The sequence below is a fragment of the Dermacentor albipictus genome, chromosome 1 (assembly GCF_038994185.2).
Source record: "Dermacentor albipictus isolate Rhodes 1998 colony chromosome 1, USDA_Dalb.pri_finalv2, whole genome shotgun sequence".
NCBI classification, from domain to species: Eukaryota; Metazoa; Arthropoda; class Arachnida; order Ixodida; family Ixodidae; genus Dermacentor; species Dermacentor albipictus.
Window position 1 is genome coordinate 498,504,877 of NC_091821.1, and position 17,529 is coordinate 498,522,405.

The 17,529-nt window shown below is 45.6% G+C and overlaps 1 protein-coding gene across 7 annotated transcripts in view; it reads left to right on the forward strand.

The window, feature by feature from the left end:
• The window catches only part of LOC135920337 (uncharacterized transporter YutK-like), a 278,506-nt gene that overhangs the window by 238,310 nt on the left and 22,667 nt on the right, over positions 1-17,529 (forward strand). For all 7 annotated transcript variants that reach the window (XM_065454550.2, XM_065454549.1, XM_065454551.1 and 4 more), the window contains one exon: positions 13,021-13,201. In XM_065454550.2, the coding sequence (XP_065310622.1) occupies positions 13,021-13,201 (181 nt within the window). The remainder of the gene's footprint in view (positions 1-13,020; positions 13,202-17,529) is intronic.

The window sequence follows — 17,529 nt, forward strand, 5'->3', positions numbered from 1 at the left end:
TATGCTGGTACGTTGTTAAAATTATCTATACCGGCTATGTGTGAAAACGTTGCTCATGGCCACCACAACCTGTGCATGAGCTACGTACATCTGTAAAAGGCGCGGAACAGAAACGGCCCTGCTGCCAGGCATTGCTGACCGCAGACAGTCGGAATCTCTCACGCGCCGGCCGAACAAAAGCATCCTGCAGGTACGTAAATTAACCTACGAAACCACGTGCACATACTTTCGCGCTGTCAAAACCTGAAACTCTGGTAATTACTCGCGTGTCTGAGCACACCGCGTGCTTGTGTCGTGTTTCAGCAACACGAACTTTCAACGTGCGCGCGCTTTACGCCTTAAATACGCCTTGAATAATGGTGCTTTTCTCTATTTCTTCCGCAAATCCGACACGACATTCTTAAGGCCAGTTACCGACTGACAAAGCAAGATCTAGATTGAAAAAACTGCTCCGCAGGACTCGAATGAACTTTTCCGCGGATTTCCTCCCGTAGCGTGTTAGCCGTCGTCTGCTACGGCAGGCCCACCACCAGCGGCGCCACCGTCGAGGCCGCGCCGAGCGGAGGAGGAGGGAAGTGAATGGCGCTACTTTGGGAGATTGACAGGCTTTAGCGCAGGCTAAAGCGTAGGCGCAGGAGCCCTGCGCGCCAGGGCGCGCGCACTCCGAGGAGTCTGTTCGCCTTTTTTCTTTTTTCCCCCCTTTTTTTTGGTCTCTATGTCTCTCTCTGCGCGTCATGCGTGCCGGAACGGGTTGCTTTTCTTTTCCATTTTTCGTCTTTTTTTTTCATTAACGAAGGAAATGCGCTGGCAGGATAGGATAGGAATAAACTTTATTTGTCCAACGATTATTGATATTGGTGCCCGGGGCTAGGCTGCCAGGGGTCCATTGCCCGAAGAAAATCTACCGAGACCCTCGGCAACGGCCCTGGCCCGCTGGACGGCCCACTGCTGGTCTTCGGGTGCCTCGCTGAGGAGGGCGGCTTGCCATCTTTCAGCGAGGCGCCCCGTTTCAGAGGGTCCTGCTGTTGTCTTCCCCCTTCCTCCTTGTCCTTCTTCCTCATGGCGATGGCATTCCCAAAGCACATGGGCCATATCTGAGCCATGTACTCAGGAAATGGCAGTGGCAGGTTGTATTACAAATGCTGTGGGCTATCGTATGAGACTGGAACGTACACATAGATGAATTCGCTGTTTATAAGAGCCGTAATAGGGCCCTTCAGGCGCTTGCACTATCGCCAGCGACGATGAGTAATACAGCGTATTTGTTGCATTTCTTCCAGCGTACCGCCAAATGTGATGCCCGCACGTATGTTAGTGCAAATTATTCGTTCCGATGATAGGTCAAAGCAATCAGTACAGCGATGAGGTACTCATATGCGTGGCCGCGCAGGCATAGCGCCTGCGAAATACTGGGTGGGCTCAAAGAATTTGGCGCATATTTTATGTGAATGAGACACTGATGGGTTTATGGTGCAGGATATCAGTCAACGAAAAACCGCTCGACGTTAGTGATGCAGCCGAGATATGAAGACAATGTGAAAACTATCTGAGAATCGGACGACACACAACGCGCACACCACATGCGCGACATGGTTTCATCGCACACTCACAAAATCCGCGTTGTCAGCTATAAATATTACGAGTCTCTGTGCTGTTAGCAGGATGCCTGTTTGGAATCCACCTGTAGCTAAAGTTGGCGTTCATAACATTTATTATGATAACTGGATCGGTGTTTTACTTTTTTATGCTACTGCCGCAAATGTCATGCTATGACAACTGTGAGGACTGTCTTGGGATTGCCGAGAGCGACTACGTAGCTCATATCATGTGGTCAACAAATGCGGAGGTACACACTATGTGTATACTTCAGTCTACAAATAGGCTCTACAGAAATCTCAGCTGTATACAACTTCAGTGGCTTAAATGAAACGCAGCTCCGTATTATCCACCGGTACCTGCAGGCGCTTGGTTACAGCGTACACAGATTGGGCCCAGATTAACGATGTTCGTCTATTGTCAATCTCTAGAAGCCTTGTAAACCTGAAGCAATAAGAATTTTACAGAATCGGCTGTCTTATACTTCATCTCACGCCTTACCACAATCGGCATGCGGGCTGTTCGCACAAGTTAACATGACCTTTGGTGACGTCCCACCCTACGGCCTTCACCGGTGGTGATATTGGAAACCGTGGAAAATAATTGGAATTGCAAAGAAGTATACGGACTGTTTCACTTAATTTGAGCCAGACTTTAACATATGCAAACGCTACGTAGCTGGAGAGAACCAAGCTAGTGTTGTTTGTCATCGCTTGGAGATGCTCACATTACTTTTTTTGAATTCCCCTGATTAGATAATTCTATAGTGTTAATTTCTTCCTCATTTTTTTTAATTAGATGAAAATTCTCCATGATGAAATTGTAGAGCAGCAGTAGAAACTCCCGATACAGCTTTCTGTTGTTCAACACGTGCTCCATAGAAGTGTTTTTCCAAGCGTGAAGTAGCCCGCGATTACACGCAATGTGACTGGAGCGTGTGTGTGTGTGTGTGTGTGTGTGTGTGTGTGCGTGTGTGTGTGTGTGTGTGTGTGTGTGTGTGTGTGTGTGTGTGTGTGTGTGTGTGTGTGTGTGTGTGTGTGTGTGTGTGTGTGTGTGTGTGTGTGTGTGTGTGTGTGTGTGTGTGTGTGTGTGTGTGTGTGTGTGTGAAGAACTACGTAGAGTGGGAATAGGCAAGATTAAATATACACCTTATCGACTCTCGTCTATAGACAGTCTAAAGACGAAGAATGAACAATAAATAGAGTCTGTATCGACTTTTGTCTATCGGTAGTCTATAGAGGGGAACTAGACAAAAAAGAAACAAACACCTTATCTACTCTTTTCTATAGACCTTCTACAGACTTCAAATAGACAAAAAGAAATAGATATCTTATCGAATTTCGTCTATAGAAAGTCTGTAGACAAACTATTGACAAAAATAAATGGAGACTGTATTGCTTTTCGTCTATAGGTGTCTGTTTGGGGAAGTAGGCAAAAAGAAACAGACACCATATCGAAGTTTTTATAGACCGTCTATAGGCTGCGAATAGAAAATAAATAAACAGAAATCGTATTGACTTTCGTCTATAGAAAGTCTATAGCCAAATAATAAAGAAAAAAAATAGAGGCTGTATCGACTTTCGCCTATAGGTAGTCTAAAGAGGGGAAGTAGACAAAAAAGAAACAAACACGATATCGACTTTTTTCTATATACCGTCTATAGACTACGAATAGACAAAAATAAATAGAAACCTTATTGACTTTCGTCTATAGAAAGTCTATAGACAAATAATAGACAAAAATAAATAGAGACTGCAACTACTTTCGTCTATAGGTAGTCCATAGAGTGGAAGTAGACAAAAAAGAAACGAACACCTTATCGACTTCTTTCTATAGGCCGTTTATAGACTGCCAATAGACAAAAAGAAATAGAAACTTTATCAACTTTCGTCTATAGACAGTCTATAGACTCTGTATCAACAATAGTCCAAATCTATAGAAAGGCAAGGTCGTCTATAAAAAGTCTATAGACTTTCTATAGACAGTCTAAAGTCATTTTTGTAAGGGATTTCTACCACGGCGAAGCGTTACGTGCAAAGCTGCCGTGAGTGTCAACGCAGGAAAAAAGACTTTAACGCTGTCGCCTTAAGATAGTGTGGTAGCGCTGCGACCGTAGTGGATTGGGCTGCGTCAAAATCGCGCCGTTGGAAACTGCTGGCGATAAGTACTCCTCGGCGGGGTGGCTCCTGCCACTTCGCGCTCTGGTATTTGTGATCGGACCACTCAAATGGTATTCCTAGGTACATATTACGTGTATTTATATTTAAGAATAAATGCCTGTCTTTTTCTTTCTCTCTTTTTATGCCACGCGGTGAGTGCGCGTGCATTGCGGCCACAGTGTCGGTTTTCATTCCGCGAAGTTATTGTAGTCCCCTCGGAGAACAAATATTTTTCTTGTTCTCAAAGCAGAATGTGTGTCTCGTGCGCATTTTCGCGCATCTATTTTCCATCAGTAAGCCTTGCAAAACGCAGAATAAAAAAATAATAATACATCGGCAATCACGGTACTCCCTAACGGGAAATCTGAGCGCACCTCTATACGTGCTTTCATTTCGCGAGAACATTGGCTCGCGCGGACGACCATATCGTGCCGCGCATTGAAAACGGAGCGCAGCGTTGCTTAAGAAATAGCGCTCGAGCACAGCGATAGCGGGGAGCAGAGTCGGTGATCGTCGAAAATCTGTGTGATGCGCGGGTCAAGTGCGTCGGCTTTTGTACGGGACTCGTCAAAGGTTCCAGTGTGATCGCTGGTGCCCGCCTGGCTTCCAGAAAGTACTACACAATTCGCGTCCCGCTTAAGCCTGTTTCACGTGATTCGATTTTCGTCGCAGCAGAAGTGATTTCCGTCGTTTGCGGCGAAAATCGCCGTCGCAGTGCCACCCGCCCGAGTTTCGGCTGCGACCAACCGCGGTTGTCGCACCGTCGAAGCAATCGCTGCGATTTTCCGTCAAAATTGCGCGGAGAGCTATTTCGCCAGTTTGTTTTGTAAAATGGCGCCTCGCTCAACAATTGCAATGCGCAGTGACGTGAGCTGCCAAATTCGGTGCATAGGCGAACAACAAACTTGTACCGCAGATTCCATTCTTCCATTTCTATGCGTTCGTTGACACGCTACGCAGCAAAAGAAGTGCATTTTCACGTTTGCTTCCTACGCCTTTGCGAGTTATGTGTTCGATCCTCATGAAACGACATGACCTTTCGGGGTCGTCACAAACTTCTATTGTTGAGTAGCATACAAAAATGGCGCATACGGAGCAGCTTAATTTCAACCTCGGCAAGGGCAAACGACAAGACAGGAAATTACCCGACGTTTCAACGTTGTGCTGAACGCGCTACCGTTCAGTCGCATTTTCTTGTCAGTTTTAAGCGTGAACTTGCCAATGCATCTTGAAAGGTCATCTTATTTGACTTACTTACGAAATTTGGCATGGCCAACGCGCGGGCTATCGTAATGAATTTTCTAGGATAGCATTGACTCTAGGGCTTAGAATAAACAGCGTCGTCAATTTGTTATCGAATATTTCATGCACGTTAAGTTGCATCTCTTCTCTGGAGAATTTTTTTTGCAGCACATAAACCAACAAACCTTGAATATTGTGCGGATTTTGTATCTTTACTGCACCTGTATTAACATTTGCTTTGAACGGTAGTTAACTCTACAGTTATTAAATTATTGGCTTGCTATAGTGGCACATTGACAACACAACCTCCTGCACCGTCATGTAAAACTCGTGTAACAATGCGAAATGCAGGCACACAGCCTCTTCTTGTGTAGACGAAACGGTAGAGACAAGTTAAAGAAAAGTAAATAAAACTGTGCAATGAAGTGAGCCAGTTGCATTACTTTCTGTGAATCTTTCAAGAATAAACGGTTCTTGCACGTCCACAGCCAATCAAGTGTGCAGAAACATCCGTGCTTTACATGTTTCTAATAACACTATATGAAAAGTTTGTGATCACATGTATTGGTGTGTAAACGCATAGAACGATATCCTCTGTTATTACTGCCTTTATAAGTAATGAAGTACCATGCTACTTGCAAGAACATATCATCTTGGCATTTCAAAAGAAATTTCTGCATTTCAACTATACACAATGTGCAGTTTATTCAATAAAGAACCACTAACTGATTTTTTTGCAGTGACACTTATTGCAAGTTTTATCAACATATAGGCAAGAAAAAAAACCATCTGTATAGACAAATAAATTGTTATATTTATTCGCCTGCCACTGTGGCTATAGCATTCTGCAGCTAACACAAGGTAAGGGGTTGAATTGCCAGCCGTGGAAGTCAGAATTTGATGTGAGTCAACAGTAAAAAAAAAGGCTGTTCCACTTTGATTTAGTTCATCATAATTTATTGAATCCTTAAGCTTTGAAAGACTATTGCATAAGGGGGCATGCACATGCAAAATCTAACAAGCAACACTAACGCCAATCGAAAGGAAAGGGCACAATTGTATAACAAACATCTTTCCTAATATTTCGAATGTGTAAACATTCATTGCATCGATATTTACTGTTAACAGCGCTTCACAAGTAAGCATGGTCAGACATAGTAAACACTCTATCAGGTAGCTGGTTCTACAGAAGTATAAATATCAAAAGATATGAATGCTCATACTACATGCACAAAGCAGAAAGAAAACCTTTTTCAATGGCTGTCCTTTCTGGCAGATATAAGCGGGCCATAAGCAGCAGTAAGTTTATCAGCAAGGATTGTGTAATACCACTTATAAAAGAATTAAGAGGCTTTTAATATAGTACCTCATGCTACTCTAATAGGAGGAACCATAAGCGAAAAATTGGTGGTAGAGCTCGTAAGTTAAATCGCAACTTTTTGAAAGAAGGAGAATTTCAGGTGAGGGTTGTAGGTAAATTTCGCCCACCCATATCAACAACACAGGCATACTACAAGAAGTAATATAGTCCATCGAGTACTAAAGTCTATGGGAAAGATATCTTATACAGAAATAAAGAATCATGCAACAAGCTGTCAACGACATGGCAGACTTTCTTAGCCAACCCGCCGTGCTTGCTCAGTGGCTATGGTGTTGGGCTGCTGAGCACGAGGTCGCGCGATCGAATCCCGGCCACGGCGGCCGCAGTTCGATGGGGGCGAAATGCGAAAACACCTGTGTACTTAGATTTAGGTGCATGTCAAAGAACCCCAGGTGGTCGAAATTTCCGGAGTCCTCCACTACGGCGTGCCTCATAATCAGAAAGTGGTTTTGGCACGTAAAACCCCATAATTTAAGACTTTCTTAGCCAGAATGGCCTTTCATTTTCTCATAAGTCAGCTTACATCGACATCAGCAGTAAGACCAGAATCAAGAAATATCCCAGACTGCACATTGTCATTCACGTAGCTGGACAAATATATCCGCAAGTCAACAGCCCGAAAGCCTTGGCTAGTGTAAGACCAAGATTGCAGAACCAGCACGTGGGCGAAATAATTATGCCATGCCGAAGGACAAATTCTACACCCAGTGAAAAGAATAATCTCAAAATCATTGGGGTGGACAAGAGGATACTATGGAAATCGCGACTTGCAGTGCAAAATTTGCAGTCTACAATATCCTGCATGCCTGCATGGATTCACCAGAAACTGTCAGGGCCTACACATCACACAATATTGTCAGGAAAATCGGGAGATTGACACGCGGCTTGCAAGCACATGGCCAAGAAATTAAATTACACAATACGTAACGATGCAGATATTCTATGACATAAGCGAGCTCATGGGGCCAACATAAGAAATGAAATCTGGACGAGTTGGCATGCATTCATTATTAAATACAGCGAAAAAAATAGACAATGGGCAAGATAAAAGCACTCTGTGCGTTCACTTCGGTCTTGTCTATTGTCATTCTGTTGCGCTGTAAATAATGAATTCATGAGGCTGCGCAGAACTATGCCGCCGCTTGAGGCCCTGATTTCACATCCAAATCTATGTGCGCGCGCACACACACACACACACACACACACACACACACACAAACACACACACACAAATGAAGAATGAGAGCTAACTTGCAACTAAGATTTATTGTGAAAATGAGGCAATTGGCACATTGTACGAGAAAAAAGAAAGATAGCAAGAAGGCCAGGTAAAAATTGGTGCTTGAAGCAACCAAACATAAATAAAAATGTTACAGAAAAAAAAACACAGACAAAAATTCCAAGTGCAGGAAAAAAATCACTACAATCGCCAATCATGCATGCCAGCACCTTTCAAGAAACACTGTTCTTTCTCTAATGAGCAGACTGACAGCTTGCTCATGCAAGCACAATGTTCCAGTTCTATGCCATTCACATTGAAAAAAAGCTTATTTCTTGGAAGGTAGTCGCATGCGCAGTTGGTGATCACAATGCTTTCTTTCCCTGGACTTGCATATTTATTTGTATTTTCTCTCTTTCCTGTTTTTCATTGTTTGGATTCATCAAGCACTGGTTTTCATCAGCCTTTCTTGGTGTACTACTTTTTGGTAACCTTTGTATATCACTGCATTTTCACAATAAACCTTCAAATTAGAAGTTAGCATGCCCTGTTCTTAGTGCTTCACGCTATACACTCTGGCAACATTGCCCAAATAAAAGATTTTATAAGGTACACAGAAGCATAATAAGGGCCATTAATGTGACTTCTTGCTGTCAAAAAAAAAAGAATAGCCTGGCTGCAAATGGCACAAGAGAACAAATAGGACGAACAAGAAAACAGAGATAGATCATTTAACAACAGTATGTTTAATGAACATGGCGATTAAATGTTGGCTGACAAGGAATAAATTGAACTTAGAAAAAAGGAGAAGCAATAATTAATGTGCGTTTCCTGACAGGAAATGCATCCATCTCTAAGGGAGGCCATGCTGGCAAGATTCTCCCAGCGTGTTTAGATCTATAGCTTCCCTAATTTCTCTAGGCAACCGATCTGCACAGAATGCTAGCTTCTTCCTTTACAATGCACGCTCAGATACCGAGGGTCCAAAGCTAGCATTTTGCGTAGATCGGCTGCTTAGAGAAATTATGGAAGCTGTAGATGTAAAGACACTGGGAGAATCTTGTGTCATAATGGCCTCTGTTACACTTTCAGAGAGGGATGCATTTCCTGTTGGGATCAGCATGGACACACATAAGTTCTTGCTTCTCCTTTTTGTGTAACTTCAACTTATTGCTTGTCAACGAGCATTTACTCGGCATGTTCAATAAACTTTCATTTCTCAGTGCGCCTTACCATCGTCTTGGTCTCTAGCAGAAAGGTATTCGTTCTTTTTACAGCGAAACTGCGTGTGCCTAGGCGAAACTTTCGTGCTCCGATCACAAAAACCCTAGTGTGGGGGTATGATCCAGCGCTCAGGGGGGTGCGAGCCATTGCATTCGTCTTACATGACAGACGGGAGAAATTTCTTGTTGGGTAGACATAGAAATGCTTATGCATTTAAAACATATACATTTATCTATGCATTATTGCAGAGAAGGGACCCAGAGGGGGACGGTGTTAATACAAGATCATGATGTCATTATTATCTCACAGCAAAGGTGTGGCGGGGCAATGGCTACACCGATAGTGACGTCGTTTCTCTCTCGCAGCAGAGCGCGCGTGCAGCAGTCTCTCTCCGACTTCCCAATAGGTTCAAAAATGTGTCCCTGTATTTAATTAAATGAAATGTGCGGCCCCGGTGTGTCACTTGGTAACTATACACAGTGCATAACCGAGTCATAAATACTATGGTTAGCGCATTACGAAACACGAACGTGTAGCATAATTCAGAAATACTTTGATGAACCCACCGGATTAACACAATGAATCACTCATTGCACCCTCCATGATGGTGATTATGCGAAGTGTGATGTGGGGCATTTAAAATAAACAATGTAATAAGCCCACGCAAAACGTGTGCGTAACCTCATTAAGCAACACAGACGTAACCAGTAATTCAGAAATACTTTAGTAAACTGTCGGAATCAACCCAGTGATAAGCAGTAGAGCCGCACATTTCAGCTTCACCGGTTTACCATCTGTGCCAGGTGCATGGGCGGTAATTTTTTCTGTTATTGCTTGTTCAGTATTGTATAATCTTGTGCCCCTCTTCCTTTTTTAACAACCTTTTTATTCCCCCTCACCTAATACTCCGACCTTTCAGCGTGCCAGGTATATAAATAAGTAAGTACATAAGCACATGTCATTCATTTATCTGCATACACCTCGCATCATTCCTTCCTCAACAAACGTCATGGTGTTGTCTCGCAGGGCGCATCTACATTAACTGCCGTTTGCATTGTGGTATAGTTTGTGAACAGTGTGGTGCACACACATTACGAGACATAAGGGTTGTGACTTATGCGGTGCATAAACAAACCTTGCAAAAGATGACATGTTGGTTTGTTGAAAAAATAGGACAATTGTATATATCGCAGTCACTTTAGCAGCATTTAATTGACCACTTGAAAAAAGCTTCATTTCGCATAGACTCCAACAAGTGCACTGAATCTGCAGTTTTTTTTTGCTTATTAATGTGGTCGTTACTGCATGGCCACATCTTTTAGGTTTGAAAACAAACTTCAATAAATTAGTTCATTGCAACATATTTAAAAAGATATGTACATCACAGCGATTGCAACACCAGAACTTGATACAAACACGCACACCTTAGGACGCGGACAAATACTCAGGACAAACTCCGGAATGTTTCCATCCTGATACTTATGAGAGTGAACAGTTTCGTTCCATGGCTGTTAATGAGAGGGAAAAAGAAAATTTATTTGTGTTCATGGAACAAAATTGCATTGATAAGCTTAGAGGCATAGTCATTGCTTAACACATTCGAAATGAATAATTGTAGCTTGCTATCGACATTGAACCAGCCTTTCGACAGCAAGAAAAGGAATAAATTTTTCCAGGTTTGGGCATTGAATTGCAGGCAAAGCAAGCAGGCATAAAATTCTGCAAATATAATCTGTTTACGAATACCAGATAGGAATAAACATTGAGGCTTTGATTTGCACTTTTTCTTGCTGAGCAATCTAGTTTGAAATGACCCCCATAAGCATGTCGTAACAATGTTGATCTAATACAGGTTAAACGCATGACTAGCATAGGAATCTGGTTGATTGCTATAAGTTACAGTGAAAAAACTATAATATCTAACAACATTATTGATATATTAATTATGTTTATCTCCAGAAAACAGGCTAACCGTGAGCGGCGTGCGAGGTCAAGCAGAAAGGTTAAAAACCCTACGGCAAGTGCGCCTGCCATGGGCCTACATTCCTGCATTATGGATAGCACGTATTGATATGGTCTTCTTGTTAGAAGAATATACTACCAGCGCGAGACACAGGACAACAAAGTGGACGAGAAGCGTGTCTTATAGGGTCCTATGATACAAGGTACAGGTTTCTACAAAAGTGACGGTAACTGCTAAAAAAATTTGACTCATCGGCTTTTGTACCTTTAAAAATATTAAAAAATTATGTGGTTTTACGTGCCAAAACCACTTTCTGATTATGAGGCACTTTATAAATATTAATATAGGAATCCCATATTCGCAGCACACGCACCGCGATGGACGAACCAGGCTAGCACTAACGTTGAATGCCAACACAATTTCCATTCCACGTTCAGTAATCACACGAATCATTTGCGGCTTCGTTCAGGGGCAGGCGCGGGCTTCCGGTTTGTGCTTGTTGTTGCGTTTGGCGCAAGAATATGGCTAGGAGCAGGAACCACATATGCGCCATCACGAGCAATGCTCACATACTGTCCCCAGAAACTGACGCCGAGCGCGGGTAGCGCGAGGATCTCGTTGGGCTGACACGACGACTTCGTGGCGGCCGAATTCCGAATACTGCATATGCGCTGAGGGTAGCTATATGAACTTGTCGATAGGTCAGCTTGTAGGTTGTTGTAGCGCAGACAGAACGAAACGGTCGTAGAAGGCAGATACGACAACACACAGCGCTGAACAACCAGCTGCGAACAGCCGTTTACGTGCGTCGTGTCTCACCGCACTAAACTCCAGAAACCGCCGTTGCGCACGCCAAAACAAATCTCAACTTCAATACGTTTTTAAATTACAAAACACGCATAGTATGTTTGCTCCTAATAAAAGAAGTCAACAATATTAAAAAGTAAATGTCATATTTATTACAACAAAAGAATTATGCACCGTGTGCCACGAAACCTGGCAGTAAGAAACCCTGAGCGTCGCACCAGACGCATCGCTAAAATCGCAATAATGTGAAATGGGCCCTCTAGAAATCGCATTGCGACGCGTGCGACTGCACCGATTTTCGTCGTTCCATTCGCAGCATGTGAAACAGCCTTTAGAATCATATTACAAATACTATGGCCCCATTGCGTAGCCTCATGTGGCACTCTACTTTCCTCCTCACTCTTCCGCCATACTCCCCTCCTCCGCTTTCCACTTCATGTTATTAAGACGGTAAGGTAAGGCAAGACGCAAACAAGGGATACCTTAGGATAGGAAAGAGCGCTCTTTCCTGGGTCCTTTGGCCAGCACCGTTACGAAATGGCGCCAGAGTCGCGCGCCGCCGTCTGTTTACCGATGACGCCGTCGACAAGCCTTACGGCGAGCGCGTCCACCGATACCACATATGGAAACGAAGCCCTGCATGAGCGGAGGTCTGTCCGCGACGTCTGCTCTGAATCGCGCCCACGCGTCGCCCACGCGTTGCCTATCGCGATCTGCGAATTCAAAAGGATGGCTTGTTGGGCTAGTTGGCACATGGTTATATCAAGAGACTGCGAATAAACTTGGAAATGGGAACAATGGATAGGCAGACACAGACAAAACGACAAGAAGGCGGCTGGACAAACAACTGAAGTTAGTTCATGAAAACGACGTCGCTAATGTCCGTATTAAACATGCGCAAGACGCAACATATCATGTACGTGGTAATCGCTTGCCTTATTGATCAAGAAATGCAAGTTCCTTCTTGGGTAGGAACGCCGATGGCGTGCTTACAAACTCGTCGCGGCGGAGCGGACCACGAGCTGCCCGCCGCAATGTTCCCTCCTCCCCTACTAGCCACCATTGCGGTGTTCTGTTTCTTTCGGCAAGGGGGGGGGGTGGCAGCGGTACCGGGAAGGTTGCAAAGCATGGTCTGCGCCAACGTAACCGATGGATAATAACGATTTATGGCACGGAATACAGTTTCGTAACGAGTACCGATATAATAAAGGTAGTACGACAGGAACGATGTAAGCTATTTGTTTTTCCGCGCGTAATGAGAGGTTTTCGAAAATTTGGGGGGGGGGGCGCTGGGCGGCAATCTACGTAGAATCGCGATTGGAGAGAGATTTTTGTTTGGGAAGGAAAAAACATGGGGTAAAGTGCGATTGGAGAGGAAGCGGGGAGTGGCGAACGGGCGAAAGCTGGACACCTCCTCGCCTCCTCGCAGGTCCGCACCCGGCACGTGCTGACCTCCGCGCTGTGCGGCTCGGCCAACGTGGGCTCGGCGGCCGTGGTGCTGGGCACCCTGAGCGGCATGGCGCCCGGCCGAGCCGGAGACGTGACCTCCCTGCTGCTGGGCACGCTGGTCGCCGCGTGCGCCGCCAACCTGCTGGTCGCCTACACTGTGGGCACGTGCCTTCTTTCGTTCATTCACGGCTTCACGGAGGGAAAAGAAGAAATTGGGAGAGAGAACCGCGCTACGCGATCGAGGCCAAGCGTATCGGCTCAACATGTCATCGTCACCTCAAAGCGCGCGGGATGGTTTCTAGTGCACCCACCCGGTAGCCGAAGGGTAGGCGAATGAGCGCACATTAAGAACTATCCCGACGGAAACATTCCCGCCTAATGAAGTGCCTCTCAGCGATCACCTGTTGCGCCGATACTGCGAGGGAGAATGCGAAAAGAATGGCTTCATGGAGAGTCACTTGCCTGAGGCTGGCTGCAAGAAGTAATGCTCTCCTATAGTAGGCGACAAAAAATAAGAATAAGAAGATTATATGTACGCTGTTAAACTTAAACATAATTTCCACTGCGAGGCTTTCCTTTCGAGGAACCCGTGTCGGTTTCCTTTGTAGCAATTGTTACGATTGGGCGGATGTTTCATTTTCCCTTTATTAATTACTTCTCTGCACCTTGCGGGTTTCCGCCGAACTATTACGTCAGATCACAAGAAAATTTATTCTCCCGTAGCCACGCGTACAACTATGGTATGTATCAATGCTGGTGCATACACTGCATGTTATACAACGTATCCACCATGTTATACGTCTTACTCGATACAAGCAAACCAAGGAGCAAGCAAACAGTAAGAGGTGTCTGCTTGACACTGGATTTGCCGTTTCCACTTAAAGAAAAACACTATAACAGCGCGCATGCAAAAACATTATTGCCAGCCTCGAATTCCTGAATCACACCAGAAGCACATACGATTGCAAGGTCTCAGGCAAACAGAATTCGGGCATCGATCTCACAAGAGGAACTTACTGTGCCTCGAGAGATAGGTACGGCGTAGAAGAGCGGCGAACAAGCTCGGCTTCACTGGGTTTAACTTCTAGACGACCCCATAAGATGTACCAGTGAATTAGCTTAGCGTATTTCAAAGGCGTCGAGTGGTTTAGCGTGATCATAACGCCTGTTTTGTCCCTACAGATCTGTCCTTGTGCCACTGGCTTTGGGTTAAAGCCTCAACGTCTCAGCATACCTTATGCGTGATCCTGGTATCAGTGTTCAGCCTAATATTCTAGCTTTAAAAACAAGCTTTTACTTTCTGATTAGCCTAGCACTAACGTTAGCAGAGCAAAGTCGTTTAACTGTGAGCGGAATTGGCTGGCTCGGGTCTTTTTCAGATGTGAAGGGCAGGCGGACTGCGCTTTTGTGGGTGGAACTTGTTTTGAATTATTTGCCTATTACCGACTATAGCTTTTCTTCTGCCTACGTGACCGCTCCTTACCGAACATTTCCACGAGGTCCACCAACGCCGACGAGCCTTCCCTTAACGAAACGCAGTACATTTGTGGTGAAAACGAGCCATCGTGGTCAGAGGAGCGCTTCCCAACCGCTGCGCACGCAATCTGACAGGCGTGGAAGGCTTTACCGCTCTTGAAAGGTACATTTCTGTGGACCTTGCAAAACTCCAAGTGGTGAAATTCAATCCAGGGAAAATTAAGAGCCGTTTCCGTGGTGTTGTCAAGGCTAAAAGTGAGGCTCTTGTCGTTTTTTTTTCGTTTTTTCTTTTTATTTTTTTGCTTGACCGGTTTGTCAGCCACAACATATGTGGCAGTGTCACCCGAAGAATCGAAAGCTATGTGCGCGACGCAGCATGGAAGGCAGCTCCTACTATAAACCTGGCGACAACTTTCTGTGGCAGCGCGGTCAAGGCTACGTAGGCAGAATGTGTGCACATGTGTTACTGCGCCAAACAGTCCGCCTGTATAACCACGGACATCGGTTTCGATTTCACCAGCGCATTCAGGATAAGCGCGTTGTTCACAACGTTGCCATGTGAAAGGTCCGTGTGAAAGTAGCGTAAAGTTTATTCAAAGGTACAGAACATTTATCGAAAGTGCATATATATATATATATATATATATATATACTTTATAATCGTGGTAGTCTAAATTGTGAGTAACCATAACATTTTGGGATTCAGCAATTTTCAGTCTATCTCGTTTGCAAACGATACTACTGCGATGTGGTGATGACGGTCGAGAACACACCAGCAAGGCTCTGAATGGCGGAACTAACACTTTATTGGGCGATCTTGTGCCCAGGAAAAGAGACACTCAAAGCACAACGATAGCGGCGAACATATTTTTTTTTATTTCTTCATACTGTCAACCCTCTACTGAGGGTTCTTACAGGGAGGGTTTAAATACAGGCAGACCATATATACAGGTGCACCTGCATAGGTGCTTCTGTATAGGTACAGGTGCTTCTATATAGTCGGCGATCCTCGAAAATCTGATCAGCGGGCGAAGTGCGTCGGCTTTTATAACGTGAGTCATCCTAGGTTCCAGACTAATGGCTGGCGTGCGCGTTTCTTCCAGAAAGTTCAACACATTTCGCGTCACACATACGTGCAATCAGATTACACAAGGATTCAGTGACGACAGGCAACCGACAAAACCATCGACAACAATCCAGAGATTTCCGATACAGGCAGGCGCGCCCTGCGCTGAGCGATAACATTTGTTAGACGGTGAAACGCGGTCACCCGATAAAGATGCACCTGTCAACACCCCCTCCTCCTCCCCTTAAAAAAACATCGTACCGATGCTACAAACACAAAAGCGAAAGCAAAACCACGCATAACAAAGGGGAAAAAATAACAACGTTCGTCAGCGGGCGTATAAAGGCTTAAGACGCACCACGTGGATGACTTCAGGTCGCGCGCAGCGCCTCTGTGATTGCGAAATGCCGTCTGGCACGACCTCATAGTCGAGTGCGCCAATGCGTCGGATGGTTTTGTGAGGTCCGAAATAGCGTCGAAACAGTTTCTCGCTAAGCCCTCGTGGCGTACCGGAGTCCAGACCCGAACACGGCCACCGGGCTGGTACACGACGAAGCGTCGCCGAAGATTGTGTAGAGTCGGCTGTCGGTCCTCTGCATGCTCGTTCTCGATTCGTAGGCGAGCGAGCTGTCTGGCTTTTTCGGCGCGCTGGAGATGGGCGGCGATGTCGAGATTTTCTTCCTCAGTGACATAGGGCAGCATGGCATCGAAAGTCAATCGTCGTAGGGTTCCTGCCCTAAACCACCTTGAACGGCGTGATCTGCGTTGTTTCTTGCACCGTCGTGTTGTAAGCGAAGGTTACGTACGGCAGAATGGCGTCCCACGTCTTGTGTTCGACGTCGACGTACATTGCAAGCATGTCGGCGAGGGTCTTATTCAAGCGCTCCGTAAGACCATTCGTCTGCGGGTGGTAGGCAGTTGTCCTCCTGTGGCTTGTCTGACTATATTGCAAAATGGTTTGGGTGAGCTCTGCCGTGAAGGCCGTTCCTCCGTCGCTGATGAGGACTTCTGGGGCACCATGTCGCAGCAGGATGTTCTAGACGAAGAATTTCGCAACTTAACCTGCACTACCACAGGGCAGCACTTTCGTTTCGGTGTAGCGGGTAGTCGGTGGCCACGAAGATACACTTATTTCCAGATGTTGACGTCGGAAAGGGTCCCAACAAATCCATCCATATCTGAAATGGCTGGCAAGAAAGTTCAATCGGCTGTGGTAGTCCCGCTGGCCTTGTCGGCGGTGTCCTGCGTCGCTGGCAACCTCGGCCAGGGGCGTAGCCAGAGGCGGAAGAGGGGGCGGGCTTATAGGGCTTCAGCCCCTCCCTCCCTCCTAAATGTTTTCTTGCTCTTTGCACCGGCGACAAAAACAACACCGACGACAAAATCCAGCCGGAAAGTATTCTGGATTTCGTCTAGAATTTCTTTTTGACCCTCGAAAAAACATTTCAGCGCGAACATTGCGAACTCAGGCTGGATTTCGTGGCAACGCCCATGCACCGCAAGGAGTGCCATCCGAGCACAAAGATTCAAGGACGTTTGGATGCCGAGCGGGCTCGTCACGGCATCTCGCGGTGGCTGCGGAATCTAGGAAGCGCATGGATTTCAATTCCGAAACTTTATGAGTACAAAGTTCTCGTAAACTTTTGACGCGAAAGGTGCATTGACCTTTCCGAAGTCGTGCTTTAGACATTCAATTCCGGAACTTTGTGGGTTTAATTTTGTTATTAGCTCCGAGAGCGAACTACAGGGGCACCCCGAGCGCCGCATGCGTGACGTCAGGACACGGACTCGCGCCTGTCGTCTGCTACAGTTCGGGTGGTGTCAAGACGCTTTCTGACCCGCCGTGGTTGCTCAGTGGCTATGGTGTTGGGCTGTTGAGCACGAGGTCGCGGGATCGAATCCCGGCCACGGCGGCCGCATTTCGATGGGGGCGAAATGCGAAAACACCCG